At 42.1% G+C, this 23,975-nt stretch overlaps 1 protein-coding gene across 2 annotated transcripts in view; it reads right to left on the bottom strand.

Annotated features, from left to right (window-relative positions):
• Positions 1–329: 329 nt before the first annotated feature.
• TLE1 (TLE family member 1, transcriptional corepressor) overlaps positions 330–23,975 on the bottom strand; it is a 92,246-nt gene continuing 68,600 nt past the window's right edge. For both annotated transcript variants that reach the window (XM_074953200.1, XM_074953201.1), the window contains exons 15-20: positions 11,812–12,061; positions 9,792–10,039; positions 7,303–7,450; positions 6,767–6,917; positions 6,204–6,280; positions 330–641 (exon numbers count right to left, since the gene is read on the bottom strand). In XM_074953200.1, the coding sequence (XP_074809301.1) occupies positions 534–641; positions 6,204–6,280; positions 6,767–6,917; positions 7,303–7,450; positions 9,792–10,039; positions 11,812–12,061 (982 nt within the window). In that variant the 3' untranslated portion in view covers positions 330–533. The remainder of the gene's footprint in view (positions 642–6,203; positions 6,281–6,766; positions 6,918–7,302; positions 7,451–9,791; positions 10,040–11,811; positions 12,062–23,975) is intronic.

Below are 23,975 nucleotides of genomic sequence, written 5' to 3'. Positions count from 1 at the left end.
AAAAAGACTGTTGGTACTAAAGCCTTTACTGTAATAAACCAAATATATTTACAATTTATACAAATGTTTGACCTTCAACAAAAATACAAAAACATATCACAAGATGCAAAACCTGAAAACAAGTTCATCTGAGACACCACCGCTCTACACAGGACAGAATGCAAGTTGAACCGCAAGGAAAAGAAAAGTAATCCCACATATTCAGGCAATGAGAAAGATCTGCATGAGGTCACAAAGAAAGAAAGAAAAATAAAAGGCTTCAACATTCATCAGCAGACTCAGTTTTTTTAAATCCCCCAAACCTAGGCTACATCTGTCCATCTTGCCTCTGTGTTTCATTTGGTCCAGGTAGCTAATACCTACTTGCTGGATGTTGCCTTCTATTTTATTTTGTATACTTGGGAGTTGTTTCATGTCAAGGTTTGAAAATGGATATTTTGTTCCTTTTTTAAAAAGGTAAAACCTCTCTACTTCTACAAATTAAGAACATTTGGCCCAGTTCAACTCTATAAGTTATGTCCCCATCACATTTTTCAGTAGATGACTTCATAGACTGTAGCTTTCTTGTCTCCAGAGCCAGTGACTATGTATTTATCATCCACAGAGATGTCACAACTAAGCACAGATGAGGACTCTTTGGACTAGATGGGGAAAAAAACACATAAAAATTTGTTACTAATTTGTTCAGTAACTACTGTTCTTTGAGGCGTATTGCATATGTCCATCCACTTCAGGTCTGTGTGTGCCCAGCGAACCAGAGGTTTTTCCTTTAGCAGTACGCTTCGGGGAGGCGAATGCACCATCAGCCACCTCGTGCTGCTGCATGATGGTATAAAGAACAGAGCCACCCCAGACCCTCATTTCCTTCTAACCAGATGGACTCCGATATAGAGGGGATGGAGGGTGCATCATGGAATGGACATGTGCAACACGTCTCAAAGAACAACAGTTACCGAACAAGTTAGTAACCGTTTTTAATTCTTCACGCGATTGCACATGTCCATTCCACTTCAGGTAACACACAAGAAGTACAATCCAAAGGTGGGTTTTGGAGTCTACCTGAACAAGGACTGAAGAACTACTTGTCCAAAAGTGGCACCATCTTTGAAATGCTGAGATATAGCCTCATGAATAGTAAGGTACACTGATGACCAAGTTGCTCTACAAATGTCTATTATAGGTACATGAGCCAAAAAAGCTGCTGAAGCTGCTGGAGATCTTGTAGAGTGTGCTACCGTCCTGTTTGGAGGGGTTACATAGGCAACACCATAGCACAGATGTATGCAAGATGAAATCCTCTGAGTTGAGACTGGAAGTTCTTTCATTTTTACTGTAACTGACACAAACAGCTGGGACAATGATCTACAAAACCTAATTCTGTCCAAATTCTCTTCTAACATCCAAGGTATGGAACTTCTCCTCATCCTTATGAGAACGGGGCTTAGGAAAGAAAGTCAGTAAGTATATGGCCTGACTGAGGTGGAATTCCAATACTTTAGTCAGGAATTTCAGATGTGGGCACAAGTATACCTTGTCCTCATAAAAAAACTGAGTGAGGAGGGTCAGCTACCAAAACTCGTAACTCCACCATCCTTCTCATGGAGGTAATAGCTACCAAAACCACTGCTTTCATAGACAGATGTGGTAAAGAGCAGGTAGCCATTGGTTCAAAGGGCAGACCCATCAACCTTGTTATCACTAGATTTCGGTCTTAGGGAGGAATGGGATCCATGACATGGGGATATAGCCTGTCCAGACTTTTTAAGAATCTGACTGTTATAGGATTAGAAAGCTCTTGAGTGGCCTGCAATTGGTGGGTGGAGAATGGAAGTAGCTGTCAGATGAACTCTGATGTAAGTAATCAATAGGCCTTTTTGTTCAGATGGAACAAACAGTCCAAAACATGTTGGATAATGGCCATGACTGCAAAAACACCTTTCTGCTTTGATCAGAAGAACTGTTTCCCCTTCAACAGGGAAGTGTATCTAGTAAATGGCTTCCTGCTATTCATGAGAACATTTGCATATTATTCTCCAAACACTCCACCTCTAAAAATGTTAAGCATGGATCATCCAGGCAGTAAGATGGAAAATGGCCATGTTGGGATGTAGCAAGCAACTGTGGTCCTGAGAAATCAAGCTGGGTTCTATAGATAGCGTCAAAGGAAACCTGGAAGAGACGCTCAGCAGACTGGAGAACTAATGCTGGCGAGACCAAGTTGGTGCTATGTGGACCACACACACATGACTCTTCTTGGGCTTGGGAAGTAGCAGAATAGGAGGGAAGGCAGTTTGTCTTTCCAAGAAAGCAGGAAAGCATCTGTCAGCAATCCCTGACTGTAAACAAAAGAGCTGACACTTTATGAGTAGTTAACAGGTCTATGTGAGAGACCTGGTTTGAAAAATGAACCTCACAAGCTCCGACCTGACAAGACCACTCATGGTCTATGCTGGACAAACTGCTCAGACAATCTTCCAAGCCGCTCTGAACACCAGGAAGGTGACAGGCTTTGAGATGAATTGCAAAACTCCCAGACATGTATCACCTCTTGACAGAGATTGTCTGACCTGGCCCTTCTCTGTCTGTTCATGTAGAACATCGCTGCAGTGTTGTCCATGAGGACTTAGAATCATAGAATATCAGGGATGGAAGGGACCTCAGGAGGTCATCTAGTCCAACCCCCTGCTCAAAGCAGAACCAGGCTAAAGGTAAGAACACCCGGGCTACTGGAGCATTCAGGATTGTTCTATACATTGTATTCTCTGAACTGGGAAGAAGATTGACTTGTCCTGATTGTTCAACATAACCAGAATACTGAAGAGGAATTGGATCGTGGATCTAACTTCCACCTGTAGCTTGGATCGATCCCGTACCAGCCAGTCATCCAGGTTAGGAAAGACTTGGACTCCTGCTGTCCTTAAGAATGCAGCTACCCCTGCCATGCATTTTATAAATACACAGACTTAGGGCAAGAGACAGGCAGAAGGGTAGGACTGCAAACTGATAATGGGTCTTGTTAACCAGAAATCTTAGGAATCTCCTGTAGTTTTGAGGGGCAGCCACATGAAAATGTGCATTCTTCAAGTCGAGGGCAGCACACCAGTCACCTGGATACACAGAGGGGGATGATGAAGGCTAGGGTTATCATGCATTATTTTACTTTCTTTAAAATTTTTACAAGTCCAGGATGGGTCTGAGACCTCCTTTTGCCTCTGGAGTCAGGAAATAATGTGACTAGAAACCTCTATAATGAGGAGAACCTCTTCTATAGCTCTCAAATGGAGATGAGACTGCACTTGTCAGAGGACAACATACTTGTGAGAGTGTTCTCTGAAGAGAGGTAGGGAAGGAAGTTGGGTGGGGGGGAGTGGAAATAAACAGCAAGATACTGTTTCACAGTACCTAGGACCCATTGATCTGTGGTAATATGGGACCAAGGATATAGGGACCAAGAAAACAAGTTAGAAAAAATATGGGAGGGAGAAACTGGCACATCACGATCCAGTACTCCGTCCCCAACAAGACAATCTAACAGACTGCTGGGGTTTTCTCTACTGTCTCAAAGAACCCACTGAAGTAGAAATCTGAGGAGGAGGTGGTCTTATCGTGTGATTTTTCCCCTCATTTTCTAGAATGTTCAGGCTGCATAGGTGGGGAAAACAGAGATCTCTAAAGAGACTGAGAGCAGACTGCTTTCTTTTAGAGAAAGGCATGTAAATTCTCAACAATGTCAATGTGGCCCTCAAGGCTGTGGACCGTCTCATCCGTCTTCTGAGACAAGAGGGTAGGACCTTTCAAGGGGAGACCCTGGGTCATCTGATGGACTTTTTGCAGGGGACCTGAAGACTGAAGCCATGAACATCTGTGCATAGATACTGCAGATCCCGTGGTGTTGGCTGCTCAATCTACCCCATCTAAGGATGTTTGCAGAGAGGTCAGAGCCACCAGCCTGCCCTCATCAAACAGGGTCTGGAATTCCTGTCGAGCAGCATCTCACAACTCGTCTGAGAACTACAGAATATTGTCACAGAGGGAGAAGTTGTATCTGGCCAATAAGGTTTGTTGGCTAAAGATATGAAATTGTAGCCCAGATGTAGAATAAATTTTCCTATCAAAAATGTCTAATTTCTTCATGTCTTTGTCCTTTGGTGTAGAAGATGGTCAACACTGACACACTCTCATTCACCTCCAAGATAACTAAGGAACCTGGCAAAGGATGGGTATAAAAACGTTCATAGCCTTGAGAAGGGACATGGCACCCTCTGTCAGTTCTCTTAGCTGTCAAAGGCAGAGGATAGCATTTGCCACAAGGATTTTGTAGATGTTGCTGATGGGCAGAGCCACTCTGGAAAGCCCTGCTGAACCCATAATGCTGAACCCAAAAGCCTATGGGAAACTCTCCTGGAATCACTTCAGCAGGAATATCAAAAGAGGTAGCTACTCTTTTTTAAAAGTTCTCTATAAGCCCTGATGTCATCTCCTACAGGTGAGGAATCCTGGGGGATTACAGACTCGTCAGATGAAATGAGGGAAAATACAGAGGAGGCTGAGGCTAATCCTCCTGTGGTGCAGTGGATCAATGTTTGGAAGTATGAAGCTGGTATTGAGAGTCTTCTTGGTATGGACCTTGTGATTGTCATCTGCTAGGAGATCTATAAAGCTAGGGAACCAGGGAGGATCTGGAAGTGGGAGGCATACCCCACAGGTTCCAGTAAGGCACAGATATGGCATAGGACCCCAGACACAACTACGCCAAGGATCCATGTCTCTGCACATGTGATAGGTACGAGGAACGGAATTCCTGCAATGAAGGTGAAGGGGAGCGTTGTCATCTAACCCAGGAGCAAGGGGCATAGGAACCTACCTCACAATCAAGGAGGACCCTGATTTGTAGGACTATGGTGGTACTGTGCCAAGCAGTGCCAGAGCCTGGGGGTGTCTCTCCAGAAATATTGGAACTGGGAACAGCATGCTGTTTACCTCTGGATGGAACTGAGCGAGAAAGTGCTGGACACTCCAAAGAGCTAGGCCCAAACAGTATAGAGGGCTGAATTTGTCTCTGAGGTAGGTCCACAGACAGGGCCTCTCACTGGTACCAGCTAGCTTGTCTCCTGGACCATCAGAGAATCTGGCACCATGAGGCAGAGTAGATCCTGTGCTGCCACATAGGTCTCCAGTGTCATCAATACCAAGAGATTTTCCTGGTGCTATTATTGTGGTACTGAACGAGTCAGCGCTGTAGCAGGGGTCCTTCTCAATGGCCCAGGCATGGGTGCTGGAGTTGATAACCCTTGATGAGAAGAGGTTAGTAACAAGGAGCCTCTCTTCCCAGAGGATACCCTATTCCGTCCTCCAGATTGTTTACTGATGGATGGTCCCAGGGACCTCGATCTTCTAAGGGATCCAAGATTCGGCTCCTCTGATAAATGGTCTGATCTTCCATGCTTCTTTCTTGCCACTAGAAAAGGGGATTGGTGCCGACCTTCAGAAACAGTGTCCCAAGGGACAGTCCTCACCAATGCCAAAGTACTTGATGCCCTCCTTGAGAGGAAGATACAGAAGGTGGATGCAGAGCGGCCTCCAGGAGGATGTGGCACAATCTCACCTATCTGTCCTTTTTCCTCTGGGGTTTGAAGTCTCTGCAAATCTGGCAGGGATTTTGAATGTGACCCAGAATGAGGCACTTCAGGCAGGTGAAATGAGGGTCATTCACTGGCATAGATTTCTTGCTGCCAGCACAAGACTTAAAACCCAGAGACCAATGTATACCTCAGTACTGGGTGTCAGTAACCTACAAATAAGAGGGAACCAATGCTTCAAGAAAAACAACCAATAAAACCTACAGTAATCTAACACCAATGAATATCACTTAATTATTTACATAAAGGAAGATAATTTCCGTGTAAAAGTAGAAACTTGAAGCCGCATGCCCATGTGCTCTGACTACTGATCCCAGGAGGTCAGAAGGAACTAGGGCAGTGTCATGAGGGGACTGAGGGCACATATGCCACCCCAGTGGGTACTTTTAGGGGGGAAATTTCCAACTTTGGTGCATTGGGTGCAGACACTCCTGAAGTGGAATGGACATGTGCAATCACTGAAAGAAAAACATAACATTAAAATAAAAAATCCTTTCTTCACCCTCCCTCCAACACTTTTCGTTTTGTGAAGAAATTAAAGGGGCAGGGGGCTATTACTCTTACCTGGAATATACTGGCTCCATAGGGGGTCCGCCAGGCATTAAGAAGGTTATCTTTTCCAGTACTCACAAACCATTTACCTAGAAATGTAAGAAAGGCAATGATAACATATAAAAAAAATTCCAACAACTGACAGATTTTACATTTTCAACTCACATTTATGAAGTTTAACTCAATAGGCATATTAACCTCAGGGGTTATTAGCTGCCTGATTAGCACTATTCAAAGCTCTTGGTACTAATCAGCATGGTTTTTGCTTACATCTGTGGGGGGGGGAGATGGGAGGGTGGATATGAAACCCACCTCAGAGGAATGCTGTTGCTGCTTGTAATAATAATACTTTTAAAAAAAAAAATAACGACTTGGTAAGAAGAAAGCACTTTACAAACATTAACTAATTCTCAACAGCCATGGGAGGAAGGTAGATGGGCAAAACCATCATTTTACAGATGGCGAATAAGAGGCAGAAAGGTGAAGTGACTTCCCCAAGTCATAAAGCAACTGGCAGAGCAGGGATTAGAACACAGGAACCCCTGGCTTCCAGTGCCATGTTCAGGCCAACTTACCACAGTAAGCAAACTTAAGTGACAACACGCAGCTCTCATGCAGATGTAGTTGATACTTGTCTGGTTTATTTACATGTAGTACTTCCACATTGCTGCTCTCCATCCCCACAGCTAGCCATTCACCAGTAGGGCAATATCCAAGGGAAAAGATCTGGAGAAATTAAATGAGGAAAATGTTTATCTTTTTGCAATGTTAATGAGTGAAATATCACAGTGGAAGAAAGAGACTAAAACCAAATCCAAACTGTTCACCAGCAAGAATATAGTTCCAATTCCGATAAGAGAATAGGGGAATATTTAGTTATCTATTCATGTAATTCAAACTATGCTTTAGGGGAGAGCGGGAAGTGAGATGTCCGTTAGGCTATCGTTGCCAATTTGTGAGCCAATAATCTATAGGAATTCCAAAACATAATGTATGTTTTGTCGTCTAACAGCAAAATAAAAATTTCACACTTGCACTGGGTTTAGTTCTTGAGTATCATCCTAAATAAACTGGCAAATTTAAAAAAAAAATTATAGGAAAAACTAGTCACCTGTGATGTGAAGTCATGCTGTTGTAGCTGTCTCCCTTCTCTCAAGTCCCAGGATCTGACAGTGTTGTCCAAACCTCCCGTCCAGAGCTTGGTACCATCATTAGAAATGTCAATACAGCTGGCTCCATCTGTGTGGCCCTGGAATTGCCTGATAAAACAAACCGGATTGAATAATGATTTCCTGCCAGAGTTCAAGGTAAACACTGTTGTGTTGTTAGTTTTGGATTCTGTGTGTGTGTGTGTGTGTCATCTCTTCTGAGTCTGCTGATGTGCAAGAGCCAGCCCCTCCCCCTGGCTGGACATGAAATGCACACATTACAAAAACCACTTTGCAGGTGTTAGGGAAATGATCTGTAGTACAGCTAGCTGAACAAAAGCAGTCAAATATTTCCTATCAGATTTTGGGAGGAAGGAAAGCTATTTAAAACCCAAAATACAAGTACGTTAGCCATCACACCTGGAAAAAATGAATGAAACACCAAGGTTAAAAGAACAGACTATCCAGGGTACAAACTAGTTATTTCTGCGTTTTTATTTATCTGTGAATCAAGAAGATAAATACCTAGCAGATTTGGTTACATAAATATTAGTAGGAAGGAATCCAGAAAACTAAAAACAAACACTGCCACCATGACTGAATGAGCAAAATTATGCCCTCAGTGGTAGTCGATCATGAGATCCCATTGACACTAAAGAGCATATTTTGTTTTAAAGCTTTGCCTTAGGAACTCCCTGCTCTCAGCATCAAAGTGTCAACTCAAGTTTTCCTTGATCCGCAGACCAACATCCTCTGAGATGCTTGCATTTTTCACTGGTGATTGGCTTTGGGGAAGTCCTATGCCTTAGTGTCAAAGGGGTGGTGGGGAGGGGGAGAAAAGACTCTTTTGGGAGTCAACTATAAATCATAAATTACAACTGCCACAATAAAGGTCATGTGGCATGTTTGGTTTTGAGTCACTGATCTGAAAACACAAGGAGTTATCAATTAGTAAAAGTAGCAGGCAATGGAAGATTAGAAGCAAACATACAGAGGTAAGAAGTGCATCACAGCACTATGGCAGCTAGTCCTGGTCATTCATGAAAGTGTCAGAAAATTTAGAAAGATTTTATTTGTACACAGACATAATTTAAATACGTAGCAAGAGCGTACATAGAAGCTCTTACATCCACATCTTAGGACATGCCAAAATCAAATTTGTGGATCTAAACATTCAAAAGGCTTTATACTTTGTGCAAGTATGTGGGCCTAAATTCTGAAGAGTGACTAGGATTTGGGTGCCTCTGTTTTTTTTGGTGCCCACTCGGAGACCTTTAAATAGGCCCAGAGTGTGTAATCAACACTTATGGAGAATCAGGGCCATTCCTAATTTAGGCTCCATTTCCTTACAGTACCATGGATCTCTACAAATTTAGTAGCAATGGACCTAATCTTAGCTTTTCAGTGGACCACAGCATTATTATACTATCAGCTATCCCAGGCAATTCCAAATCCAGCCTCTGCATAATGGCAGAAAGGGATAACATTACCATGCCGGGCACTCACATTTAGAAATGGATTCTGCCTCTAGCACAGTCACTGTTTTGTCTTGAAGTCTTAAAAGGAAGTCAGTTGAGGAAATGACTTATCTGGGCATTAAGTTAATCATACTCCCTGCCAACCAATCCTAAAAGAATCAGAGATTGGCTGCAAAGAGTATTACTTATTAGCCTCCAAAAAAACAGATCAACTGTCAAAAATAGTATCTTAAAAATGTGAGAGGAGAAAACTGGGGAGGAATGGCAGAAAAAAACAGAATACATGAAATTGTTTCAACTTTAATTTAACACTATTTATACTATGGTTAAATTAAACAAAATTTAAGAGCTGCTCCAAGCCTCATTTAACACTTGGTGCATCCCAATGCCAGTATAATCCACTGTATGTTTAAAAAAAAAAATCTCCTTCGTCTTTGCTGTTGTGTTCCAGTAACACATGGTCAAAAGTATAATGCCTTGTCAACACCCATTTCTCAAGCACAATGGACTATTGGTATTTCATGCCTTATTGATACAGTTGGCAGAATCCACACTCTTCTAAATCACTTTTGGATAGTCCAATTTTGTTACCACAAGCAGGTACTTATGTAATAAGGGTCAAGAAAAGCCAAAGAAACATACTTCAATACTACCCCGAAGTTTGCATTCACCCTTCATCAACCATGAAGATTAAAGTGATATATATGCCATGGTCTGCAGTGATTTGGGGCTGATCCAAAATTCACTGAAGTCCATGGGAAGTTTTATATTGACTTCAGTGGGCTTTGGATCAGGCCCTTTATGAGCTGGGAGAATGTCTTCCAGGACTAGGCTGAGATCATCACTAAACAAGGATTCAATCTGTTCTCTAGATAACAGGAACTACCTACGTTTAACAATTTTGTCATGAAATACATTATGTAGGAACAATGAATATTCAGTAAAAATCCTTTTGTAAAGTAAGAATAACTCACCTGACCAACGTCTGATTGTGCAGATCCCACACTGCAATATTCCCATCACTACAGCAGGAAAAGCAGACCTTGGAATCGGGGCTGATAGCCAGAGCGTAGCAGGCTGGAGCAGAAGATGTCAGCTCTGCTTTTATACGAGGAGTTGGTGCTGCCAGGTCCCATATGGATAATGTGCTGGCTTCCCCACCAACTATGAGGGTGCATCCATCAGGGAGCAATTTACAGGAGCGGATGTAGTTATCTCTGTTCTGTACAATACAAGCCACCTCAGTTACATTAATAAATGCCTACTGATAATAACCAATGACATGATCCATGCTGCATCCAAGTTTTAAACACTAGGTTGTATTTTCCTGGTGCCAAAGTACACAAAATTCACCAGCAGTTTCTAAATGGCTTCCATCTCCTACCTTTCACCACTGAGCAGAGAGTACAGCTGTAGAAATTAAGCTACAGTTTTCATATTGCAAGTACGGAAGCCTACTTTGTTTTGAATCTGATGGGTAGCAATTCTTACATCTCATTACAAACTGACAGAGCCAAGGTAACAGAGCCAAGAGCTTGCTTGCTGTGCAAGTGCACTCCTTCTGCTATGACTGCCAACACTGCAGGAATATTTTCGAAAGAGCAAATGACCTCTTACTTTGGCAGTGTGAAGAAACCATCTATGAAAAACAGTTTGTAAAACCAATACCGCCCTCGAGTTTTTTTCCTTAAACACTATTTTGTGCTTACCATTTACAGCTACAAACGCTGCACCTTTTATGTCCTGACTGCTTTTAACCTGTTTCTTGGGACTGAGACTGGGTCTTCGTTTGTCAGCCGGGCTCTTACCACATAACTGGTTTCACACTTGTGATAATGCTGCTGACTAAAAAGTACTAAGGGGAAACAGTCCAGGCTTCAGCCATTACAAGTTTTACTCCATAAATTATTGGCTGTCATGATTTCCTCATTTTAAATAGCAAAATTACTGTAATGAGCACTGTGCAGCAGCCAAAAGGATAAAGCCTATAACTCAAAACATTCAAGAAAGCAATATTACTATTTGTTTTGCGTTCCACTTTCCTTACTACAGCAGAACAATCATTTTTTTTGCAGTAGCTGTATTATATCCTTGCTGGCCTTATTATGTTCAGCAATAAGACTACATAACCTACATGTAGATAGCTATGAATAGTGCTTCCAGGACTGCATCCTCCACAAAGCACATCCTATATATTCAGCAATGATATTTGATGGCTAACACTGGGACAGTAGTAGTAACAAAGCCAGACTTTGTACCTTGGCTCATACCAACACCATTGAATATTGAAAGCAAACTGTTTTAAATAGATACTGTAGGGATTTATAGCTTATACCCCTAGTAGAGCACTTGCCTTCACAGTTCATATTTTACTGGTTGCCTTTCTTTCCAAACTTTTTCAGCTGGTTTTATTGGTTGTGGAGCAGAGTATGGTGTATGAAGCTTCCTGAGCTAGTTCTGCCTGCTCCATGATGTATACAGCACTGAACTCATTGTCAGCTCTCAACAAATGTACGTTTATGTTCAGAACAAGAGCAAATACATATTAAGTTTAAGACCACTCCCTGTACTATAATCAGGCACACTGTAACTACCTTCTATTTAAGTGAACTGTAGCAAAAGAGAAATACTTATGGAATGTTCTAGGCACCACAGAGCAAGCCTGACTGCATTCTCTTTCTGTCACTTTCATCTCATCTAATGGGGAAACCCCCATTATCTGTAAAAGGGAGAATGGGGGACAATTTACATTTAAAAGTCATCTGTCTAGTGCCGTATATGATTATTACTGATCATATTTGTGATGAATAAACTATGATTCAACTCTCACCACTGCCACCATTTTATTTTAAAAAATAGTTACATACCTAAAGCAGGAAACAGAACTGCCTGCTATTTCCTTATAATATGAATAAAGTCCAGGCCTGGAGAGCTATTTCCTTATTGAGTCTCCAAGGAGAAGTTACCCTTGTGCACAAGTTCCTGTTTGCTTACCAGGCAGTCCAGCTGAGAGACAGGGCTCTTGTTGCCAGGTTGGCTAATATCCCAGACTTTGACACATCCCTTTCCCCCAGTGTACACGTGTCTTGTGGGGTTGCTGATGGTAACTGCACACACTACTTCCCCATGATTCAGAGTATTGATCTGACGAGCATGGCGAGGGATTCCTGGTCCAATGAGGGCATCAGGAGGGAAAGGTACAGGCTGCATCTGACCATCTGCAGTAACGTGAAAGGAGTATGCTCTTTTTTGGGAAAGAGGGAAGAGGAGAGAAAAAGACAGAAAGAGAATTAGGTCAACCATTACATTGCTGAGTTGTGAGAAATAAGAGCAACCTTTAGCAGATTCTTTGCTTGGCTAATTTTATTTTTCACATTATAATCAATGTAAGCTGCAATGCCAAATGCTATAGGCACAGAAAATTTGGGATGGGATGAGACCACTCAAAGCAGACAGTTCTATCTCCTCTTGCATGAGAAGTAACTAGAGCAAAAAATAAAAGTGCATTAAGTGGTACGATTAACAAGCCCCCTTAAAAAAAGTCTATATACATGAGGTCATAGCAACTTCCTAATCTCCTTTTAGCCACAGGGAATTTAACCAAACACCTAGACTGCAAATATGAACTAAATGTGAGTCAACAGTGTAACACTGTTACACAAAAAGCGAACATTATTCTGGGAGTATTAGCAGGAGTGTTGTAAGCAAGACGCGAGAAGTAATTCTCCCGCTCTACTCCACTCTGATTAGGCCTCAACTGGAGTATTGTGTCCACGTTTCAAGAAAGATGTGAACAAACTGGAGAAAGTCCAGAGAAGAGCAACAAAAATGATTAAAGGTCCAGAACACATGACCTATGACAGAAGATTGAAAAAATTGGGTTTGTTTAGTCTGGAAAAGAGAAGACAGAGGGGACATAAGAGTTTTCAAGAACATAAAAGGTTGTTACAAGGAGGAGGGAAAAGAATTGTTTTTCTTAACCTCCGAGGATAGGACAAGAAGCAATGGGCTTAAATTGCAGCAAGGGAGGTTTAGGTTGGACATTAGGAAAAACTTCCTAACTGTCAGGGTGGTTAAGTATTGGAATAAATTGCCTAAGGGGATTGTGGAATCTCCATCATTCGAGATTTTTAAGAGCAGATTAGACAAACACCTATCAGGGATGGTCTAGATAATACTTAGTCCTGCCATGAATGCAGGGGATTGGACTAGATAGCCTCTGGAGGTCCCTTCCAATCCTATGATTCTATGAACAAATGGAGGCATTTCTGATTATTTGTACAGCTTTTGATATTTGCATTCGTGCCAGCGTCTAAGTATGAGTGAACTGAAACTGATGGGCTGGGATGTGGAGAATGGTAGCTGAATAAAGATACATATTCCTTGAAAAAAATGTAGATAGGCAGATGCTCCACATTTATTACTTTCAGAATACTCCACTAATAGTAGATAGGACCTAGTGTTTTGAGTATTTCTTTTATAGCTCAAATACCATTATAGGACAAAACCTTTTCACTAACTTAACACATTTTATTGCCTCGGTGAGATCCCTAATTTTGTCCTAATGTTTTTAATACCTGTCTGATTCACCTCACAAAGACCAATACTACCATCAACGCTGATGCCACATTTATGAGAGTCTCAAAAAGGCCAAAAACTGAATGAACATGGAGAGGAGAATGAACTACCTGCTCACTAATACAAATTGGGCAGTTTGAGTCACACTGTTTGGTGCTCTCCCTGGTTATCCCTTTTATTTTTTCCTTAAAATATCCTTTTCATAAAAGGATGATCAAAGTACCTATCCTATACTCCAAATACAGCCTTCCTACAGCCTCTCAGTCAGTGTAAATCAGATGAAATTCAGTATTACATACACTTCTTTTACATATTGCACTATGTAATTGGCATTCTATCCTACAACTGTTACTCTCAGATTTTTTGATTTGTGTTTTCTGTAATATCATGTGCTAGAACCAGGGACTGAAAAACCCACTCAAATGGGGTGAGTATGCTGACTAGGGATGGGGAGAGAATAGATAGAACAGCTGGCTCCTTCCCTTGAAGGAAGGGATTAAGCCTGAGAGTAGAGCAGCCCACGTGCTATTATTGTTTTCTCAAAAAAGAGTAGAGGGAAGCAAGCTGCATTTATGTTAAGGCATGGATGTTTCTTATAGCTGGCCACATGTGGTGGAATTCATACTTGAGTGAATGCACACAGGTGCATGGGTACGGATGAGAGAGAGAGCAAGAAACAGAATGAGGGGGCTATACTAGCTAAGAAGTGAAGGAGAGAAAGATCTTCAGGAAGATGTGCACAAGAGAAAATGTAGGACTGGCGGTAAAGAATAGAAGATAACATTGGGAAAGAAAGAGAAAAAGATACAAGGGCATGAAGAGAAAAAGAATGGAAGGATACTCACTCCAAACAACACAATGTATATAATAGGATGGAAAAGTTGAGTAAAGCCAAAAAGGGGAAACAAGATACAAGAAAAAGCACAGGAGACAAAGTTATACTGTTGCAAAACTTATTAAATGGGAAGTAGATTGATAATGCAAAATATAAACACAGTATTCTTTTAAGTTGTCTAGGGCATGGCTTTTGGGGCTGTGACGGCACAAGTGTTTGTCACATGGGTTAATAGTAGATGTTGGGAAAACTTCTGAAGCTCCCTAGTAAAATAATTTGAATATAAAATGTTCAAGTTTTGTCACGATACATTCCCTGCATTGAACTGAATATATCATTTATCTTCATGATGCTGATAGCCAGACTCATATTGCCTATTGCCCTCTCTCTGTTTTATTGACTGTCTCAGGTTTGTAGCACTTCCTTTTTGTTCATTTCCTCCTTCAGGGCACAGGAACAAAGTGAACACTAGCCCTCAACAGTTAATATCTTGTAGGTGACTCCACTAGTTATATCTCCTTTCATCCAATGAGTATTTTCCATTTATAAATACCATTAGTATTTGATTTAGAGGGCAGTTCTTTATTCACTCAAAAAGCCCACCGTTCTAAATACCATAATTACTGCCAACGTTGTTACTCTAAGAAACAAAAACAAAGGGATGAACAAAATGAGGCTCTGTGATAAAAATACTATGTGATTATGTAATTAAAGACTGTCCCATAATGCATGTGCATGGGAACAAAATTAAGGTTGCACAGCCAACCATAATTCTGGCATTTCCTAACTTTTGACTTTGCAACTCTACTAGTATTCTTTTACACATTGCTTTCTTGTGTGTAATTTCCTAGGTTTTTAAAAGTAATAAACTGAAAAAGCTGAAATTCTCCATCAGACTGACACCACCAGGGGTCATCAGCAGGTTTGGAATCTTTATATCTACCACACTGCACACCACTGTGCCACTTGAGCTCAGGGAGAAATTGATAGAAGACTATCATCCTTGATGTGTACCAGCCCTACAGTGGGTTTCACAGACATTTACTGAGAGCAGAAGAATTGGAATCTTGAGTTCCATTCCAGGCTCTTGAGGGGAGTGTGATCTAAGTGGGCACAGACACCGTCTGTCTGTTCCCCCCAAGACTGACCCCTTCTGCTCTGTTCCTCCCAGCCCGTGCTTATCGTTTTTTCCCCACCCAGCTCCTCATTCCAGTCCCATTCTCCTCACCTAGCCAGTCCCAGTCTCCACTCATAAGGCTTCTCATCCCAATCCCAGTGCCCTTGCCCAGAAAATCCTAGTCTCAACTCCTTCAGACTCCCCGTTCCAGCCTCAGTCTCTGTCCCTTTTCCAGTCCCAGTCTGTTTATCCAGCCAGTTCAAGCACCCCTCACCCACTGGCTCCTAATCTGATTAGTCTCCCTGGTCTTCATGCACACCCATGTTCCCTTCCCCAGGGGCTCCAGTCCAAGGCTTCTCCTCAGGCTCCTCACCCAATCTCACTGTCTCCCTACCCCAACTCCTTGTCTCAATCTCATTGCCCAGCTAGTCCCTGTAACTTAGTTGCTAATATCGAAGAAGTCTTTATTGACCGGATGTGATTTTTCAAAGGCTTGTAATCCCAATATGGGCAGATTTTCCCCAGGGATGGCAAAAGACATAGTCCTGACACAAAGGTCACCCCTTGTCGAATTTTATGTCACCGCTCCAAAGCACGGGGTCCTTGAGTTTTTCATTGAAAATGTCACCAGAATTTTTTAACATGCGCAAAACAATATATTTTTCCCTACCCTCGTTCTCGGAAGTGACTGAATTGTTTTTTCTGAAATTTATTTTTTTAAATTCAGCCTGAGGCAGACATCAGGCATGGCAAATTTCAGTCCAAACGTCTGAAGTTTGGCAAAGTTAGAAGCAACTGAAACCAGGGTCTTATAAGCAGACATGTCAGGCAATCTTAATAATAGACACTGCTACCAGACCCAGCTATAATAAAAACACATACAAACTAAACCAACACCACCAAAACTTACATTTCTTACATTCTGTAGGAAGAGATTAATTCCCCACCCCCTTCCTTTTTTGGTTAATTTTTACTCTTCCTCCAAGTCTCCTCATACACAAGAGCTAAGATTAACCTACAAGGATGCTGGAAACTTCTAATTGTGTACAATGGACAAGTAACAGATAGTCTGTAAGTAATTAAATTAAAAACATATGACAAACAACCCCACTCCTGCCTGAAAAAACCCTAAACGTTATTTAGGTTACTAAATCAAGCTCTTTAAAATTAGGAAGTGCCAAAACTGAGGTTGCCAATGAACTACAATAAAGTATTTAATTACATGATCACATATTTCCTGCCTCATTAAACACACCGGATTGTATTACAGTAGTGGTTAGAGGCTCCAACAGAGATCAAAGCTTCATTGTGCAAGGTACAAACACATAATAAAGATAATGCCTGTCCCAAAGAATTTATAATCTACATAGACTAGGCAGACAAAGGGTGGGAGAAGAAACAAAGGCATAGAGCAGTGAAGTGACTTGCCCAAGGTCACACAACAGGTCAGATCTAGAAAGAGAATCCAGGTATAGAATCATGACAGCTGTGAGAGGCTGTAGTTGGCCTTATAGTCTGGCTCGCTCTCTGTCTCTCTCACACACACATAAAAGCAGAAGTTTAAGTTCCAGTTGCAAAATTTTTATTACTGGTGAAAATACACAGGCAGAAAGATACACAAGTAAAACACAACTCGACTTTTAGATCTCATGCTGGTTTTGCAGGGCTGGCAGTTATGCAGACATTTTTTTTTTTACTTGTAGATTGACCAGATTTGTTCTGGCTGTGACAGAGGTAAGAAACATGAAGTCCCCCACCGAAGCCATTTTTTTCAGTCACCTTTCAGAGTAATAATCATACTTGTGCACATTAATTTTTTTTCCCCAATATATGAAATCTTATTTTTGAAGGTTACTGCTTGACTCCCAATATTTTCAAAACATCAGATTTTCTAATATTTCAGTTTATTTATAAATTAATATGCAAAGTTTGTTAGTCCTGGGGAAGAGGAGGGGCAGAGACAATATCTTCCTGTGTGTGTAAAGTGCACATTCAATATGTCAGTGACTAATCCTAGAATGTAAAATCTTGAACCTAATTTAAGGCTTGTACATTCATACCAGTGTATGTTCATTCTCTTTTAATGCAAGTAATTCAATTATTAATCATATCAAACCAACAATATGCAGTGTTGTTGTAGCCATGTTGCCCCAAGATATTAGAGAGACAAGGATGAGGGAATATCTTTTATTTTAACATTTCCCAGATCTGAAGAAGAGCTCTGTGTAAACTTGAAAGCTTGTCTCTCTCACCCACAGAAACTGGGCCAATAAAAGGTATTACCTCACTCCCCTTGTCTCTCTAAACCAACAACATGGCATAACATCTTATTGCTTCTTTTTTTTTTTCTTTTAAAAAAATTTTAACACTTGTGAAAATGAAGTGATCCTTCCTCAGAACAAGTACAGCACTGCCAATGCAGGTGCAAATGGCTTTATTTATTCCTCAAACTTTCCTTGCAGATTTCCAGGCTACCTCTTATCTTAGTCATTGTATAAATAAAGACGACCTCCTCTGCTGCTTCTACAGAAGAACTGTATTTCCAACCCCAGGCCTACAGCCCTGGTACACAGAAACACACACACGAGTATGGAAGAAAAATGAAAGTACTGTTGACCACAAACCTGAGGTACTTCCTGTGGGGCTGAGTGATTTTGATAGGAAAATATGCGTCCTTCAAGTCGAGGGCGGCATATCAGTCTGCTAGATCCAGCGAGGGGATGATGGAGGCCAAGGAGACCATGCGGAACCTGAGTTACTTCATGAACTTAAGTTCTCGCAAGTCCAGGATAGGCCTGAGGCCGCCTCTGGCTTTCAGTATTAGAAAATATTGGGAATAAAAGCCCTTTCCCCTGTGTTCCTGAGGAACCTCCTCCACTGCCTCTAGTATTAGGAGCGACTGAATCTCCTGGATAAGGAGCTGCTTGTGAGAAGGGTCCCTGAAAACGGATGGGGAAGGAGGGTGGAAGGCCACAGAATTGGATGGAGTATCCCCTCTCTACCATGCAGAGCACCTAGCAGTCCGACATGATACAGGACCATGCACGGTAAAAAGGGGACAGTCGGGAGGAAAAGGTACGGTGGGGTAGATCCAGCTCTGATCTGGTGCGCCATCCTCAACCGCACCTTCAAAGGGCCGGTTTAGGGCCAGAAGGCGGTTTGGATTGGCCAGAGCCCTGGCCTGAAGATGGGTATTGTCTCCTCCTGCCACTTCTGCTCCTCCTCCGAGAACCGTCCTGGCGGTTCTGCTGAGGGAATCTCGGAGGAGGCTGCAGCCTGAAGTGTCTCCGCTGTGTGGCGGGAGTGTGAAGGCCCAAAGACTTGAGGGTGCCTCATGAGTCTTTCAGGCTGTGTAGCCTCTTGTCTGTCTTTTCAGAAAAAAAAAGAGTCACACCCTCAAATGGGAAGTCCTGAATAGTCTTCTGGACCTCATGAGGGAGCCCAGAGACTTGGGGCCAGTAGCCAGGACCCTAGTGGCGGCATCTGCACCGTCCAATGTGGCTTGGAGGGAAGCCTGGGAGACTAGCTTCCCCTCCTCCACCAAGGCCTAAAACTCTGCTCAGGAGTCTGAAGGGAGGAGCTCTGTAAATCTGGCCATCGCCACACAGGTGTTATAAGAGTACAGGCTGACGATGGCCTGCTGGTTCAAAATACGGAGCTGCAGACCCCCAGTAGAATAGACCTTTCTCCCGACAAGGTCTAGTCGCTTAGCCTCCCTGTTTTCTGGGGAAGGCCCTTGGAAACTCTGCCTCTCACGCTGGTTAGCAGCGTCCACAACAAGAGAGTCAGGAGATGGGTGGGAATACAAATGTTTGTACCCTTTGGAGGGCACAAAATAACACCTCTCGTTGCGCTTGGCAGTGGGCAGCAAGGAAGTTGGAGTTTGCCACAGGGTCTTGGTGGTGTCCACAATAGTCTTAATAAGTAGTAGGGCAATATGAGAAGGTCCTGAGGGGGCGAGGATGTCCACCATGGGATCAGCCTCCTCAACCTTAATGCCCAGACCCTGAGCAGCCCTTTGCAGCAACTGCTGCAGTACCCTGTTGTCCTCAAGTACCGGGGCTACAGCTGTGCCCACCAATGCCTCGTCTGGTGACGATGAGGAGGAAGCACCTATAAGAAGTGGATGCTCCCTGCCATCCGCTCCCAAGGGGACCCGCGACTCTTGGAGCAGTGTTGGCGCCAACGGAGTGCTTGCTAGTGCTGTCGACGCCAAACCCAGTGTTGGCGCAGCCATCAGCAACACTGGTGGAAATGTCGATGGAGCCGGTGCCAAACCCCATCTGCACCAATGAAGGTGGCGGGCCAGTTGCCAGCATCGGTGCCTGCGCTGTAGTCGAGATTGGTGCCAGCACTGAAGTTGGACGAGTCACTGGTGCCGAGGTCGGTGCCGAGGCTGGAGGTGTTGGTGTGTTTTTAAACCATGGGGACCGCAGCATACCACGGCTCTGGAGAGTCGAAATGCAGGGGACCCCCAACAACTCTAATTAGTCTAATACTAATAACTAAGGTAAACTACATACAAAGAACTGCAGAATGCGCTTGCTAAGCAAAGGCTACGGGAAGTTCCAGCCAACAGTCACTGGTGGTAAGAAGGAACTGAAGGAGGGGCGGGTTGGCAGGGCTCTATATTGAGTGCCATGAAGGCACGACTCCAGGGGGCGCCCAGACTGACCCGACGGACGCTGCTATAGGAAAAAATCTTCCGGCCACCATGCACGTGCATGCGTACACACCTGATTGAAATGGACATGAACAAGCACTCGAAGAAGAATCAAGGTTTCTTGCTTGCTGGTTTAAATCATGAATAAATTTGAATTCATTTTAATTTAAATCAATCCACCCTGAAGCAGTCTCTCTGACCCTGGTTTACTGAGACAGTAAGTTGCTTTTCCATTTGTACCCAGGATTTTGGATTGGTACCAGGAATACACTGTTTCTCCTATGCACTACCACAATACAAATAAGAGTAATGTATTAATTTGTCTCAGAGTAATTTGGTACAAATTTAAATTTGGCACTTTTAGCTCTCCATTTTCCAAATAAAATAATTTTGTTTTATGATTATGACCCTCCCAGGAGAAGTCCAGAATTGTTCTTTCCATTTCAGAGAAATATCTAGAAATAGCGTTTTCATAATAAAATTGAACTGCAGAACTTTAATCATATTTATCATCCTAATTCTTCCTCAAAGTCAAGAAACTGATTTGACCAGCTCTCTCACGCTAGTTGTTCAACAAAATTGCAAAAATGCAGCAGTTTTGGGTTCTGCAGAAAGTGTCCCAGACAGCTTATAACTAGGACTTGCATGCTAAACATTTAAACAAATGAAATGCCATTTCCTTATTAAAATTACTGACATTATTTTAAAAAGAAGTTACATTTTGCCTCCATCTAAATCTTGTCTATAACATTTATATGCTCCGAACTAGATTCAAAAAGTACAAATAGAGCACCAATAAGAACACACGTCCTTAATACAATCATTCAGGGTGGATAAAAATCAATTACTTTAAAAAAAATCGGATTTTATTAATTTAGATCAGATTTTTTTGATAAAATGCTTTTTGAGGAAAAAACCTACCTAAAGGTAGTTTTTATTAAGATACATTATAGCTCAAAGATATCTTATAATGGAATAGGGATTATAAATTCTAATTCTATAGTATACAACAATCTAGTCATGTAATGTTTAAGAAAAGATTTGTAAATGAGTTCCAATAGTTCATGGATTAGGGAACCAATCTTATGGGGTTCCAGGGGCTTCTGTATAGATTATTTAGGTTAATCTTTCTATCTACCCAATGGGACTCAATGCTCAGTCTAGAAGATACAATCAGAGACGCTTAGTTTTGCAGTTCTCAAACTGTGGATTTGTGTCTTCAGAGATAACATGTTTGTTAACAGCAAAAAATTTAAAAAATAAATAAATAAATAAATACACACACACATACCTACATACATACAGAGAGATGAGAAATAACAGACCTCAACCCTATCGTCCCTCTGAAAATTTGTGTACACAGAGTCAAATGCCTTACCTCTCTCTAAAAGTGCAAAGTTTCAAAAAGTTCAATGAATAGAAGATTGTTGGGGGTGGAATAGATCTGGACAAGGAGAAGAAGTCTGGAGATAAATGTGGGAAAGGAGGGACAGGCAGTAGAAACAAAAGTGAAACTGTTTGAGCAGCAAATTCCAGAAGTCTTGAGGTCTTTCTGAGTGTAACCTTCATTGATTTGAGATCTACCATACCATTCTCTCACTAGAAGGGAAAACCTTTAATGGCAGCAGGCCGTAAAAGAGACCCAGTTTGGGAATATTTTAATGAAGGTCTTCTACCGGGGATAAGACAGGCATGCATACAAAATGCAAACAGTGAAACAAAGAAATGCAAGGCCTAGTTGCCTGATTGAAACAGCATCATTAGAAGTGTTCCTTCTCAGGAGGAAGCTGCGTTGAAGATGATGAAAGGAACATGTCTGAACATGCAGAATCTTCAGGTTGATAAACTTTTTTATTTCATACTTCTTTCTTAAGGGCTGCCTGTCTTCCTTCTGGACTAAAAAATATAGTTATTACTCAATGGTACTATCATTTTAGATGCAGCTGTGATAAAAAAAAATAAATAACTGAAATAGGCAGATCTTCCTTTTATAATGTCACCTCTAAAGTAGTACTGAGTGTCAGTGAAATGCAATGAGTAATACTAAATGAGTAGTATGGTAATAATAATTAAATAACTGCATTGATATATTTTGTTTAGGAGAATCCATCCTCAGACAGGATTCTGAAGACTATCCACCTTCAAGATCACCATCATTTTCTATAGTTTCAGAGTTATCTGCCAATGATAGTGTTCCAGTCACATAGCCATGGTACATCACCTGTAGCAAAAAGAAAAAAAATCTCCAGCATCCAGAAACAACCATAGATAAGTTTGTCATAAGAACCAGCAGATTGCAAAAGGAGGTAATTGATGAAAAATTGCAGTTTGTTTATGCAACAAACTCTCCTTTCTGTATGACTGAGAACGCACACTTCATTAATGAGACATTAAGACCAGGATACCGTCCATCCAACAGAGCAGATGTCACAGGCAGATTGCTGGATAAAGTGTACGAAAGAGAAATTGAGCACTGTGCAAAAGGTCTAGAGGGTAAAATTGTTTACCTGACGGTTGGAGCAATGTCCACAATGATCCTGTTGTGTGTGCTTGTGTGACACCGTCAGGAACAGTATCTCTGATAATGTCACGGCAAACCTGGTGGCTGAACTTTGTGACTTTGTCCTCACCCATAACTATTTCACATTTGGGGACACTGTATGCTTTCAAATCAGCAGCACTGCTATGGGTACCCACATGGCCCCACAGTATGCCAACGTTTTTATGGCTGACTTAGAACAACGCTTCCTCAGCTCTCATCCCCTAATGCCCCTACTCTACTTGCGCTACATTGATGACGATATCTTCATCATCTGGACCCACGGAAAAGAAGCCCTTGAGGAATTCCACCGTGATTTCAACAATTTCCATCCCACCATCAAGACCAATCCAAACAAGAGATCCACTTCCTGGACACTACGGTGCTAATAAGCGATGGTCACATAAACACCACCCTATACCGGAAACCTACTGACCGCTATACTTACCTACATGCCTCCAGCTTTCATCCAGGCCACACCACATGATCCATTGTCTACAGCCAAGCTCTACGATACAACCGCATTTGCTCCAACCCCTCAGACAGAGGCAAAAACCTACAAGATCTCTATCAAGCATTCTTACAACTACAATACCCACCTGCTGAAGTGAATAAACAGATTGACAAAGCCAGAAGAGTACCCAGAAGTCACCTACTACAGGACAGGCCCAACAAAGAAAGTAACAGAACGCCACTAGCCGTCACCTTCAGCCCCCAACTAAAACCTCTCCAGCGCATCATCAAGGATCTACAACCTATCCTGAAGGATGACCCATCACTCTCACAGATCTTGGGAGACAGGCCAGTCCTTGCTTACAGACAGCCCCCCCAACCTGAAGCAAATACTCACCAGCAACCACACACACACACACACACACCCCAGAACCACTAACCCAGGAATCTATCCTTGCAACAAAGCCCGTTGCCACATATCTATTCAGGGGACACCATCATAGGGCCTAATCACATCAGCCACACTATCAGAGGCTCGTTCACCTGCACATCTACCAATGTGATATATGCCATCATGTGCCAGCAATGCCCCTCTGCCATGTACATTGGCCAAACTGGACAGTCTCTACGTAAAAGAATAAATGGACACAAATCAGGTGTCAAGAATTATAACATTCAAAAACCAGTTGGAGAACACTTCAATCTCCCTGGTCATTCGATTACAGACCTAAAAGTCACAATATTACAATAAAAATACTTCAGAAACAGACTCCAACGAGAGACCGCTGAGTTGGAATTAATTTGCAAACTGGACACCATTAAATTAGGCTTGAATAAAGACTGGGAGTGGATGTGTCATTACATAAAGTAAAACTATTTCCCCATGTTTATTTTTCCCCCATACTGTTCCTTATACTTTGTCAACTGCTGGAAATGACTCATCTTGATTATCACTATAAAGGTTTTTTTTCCT

Source organism: Natator depressus, chromosome 5 (assembly GCF_965152275.1).
Source record: "Natator depressus isolate rNatDep1 chromosome 5, rNatDep2.hap1, whole genome shotgun sequence".
Classification (NCBI taxonomy): Eukaryota; Metazoa; Chordata; order Testudines; family Cheloniidae; genus Natator; species Natator depressus.
The sequence above is the reverse complement of the archived record's forward strand: the minus strand, read 5'-3'. Positions and strand labels throughout refer to the sequence as shown.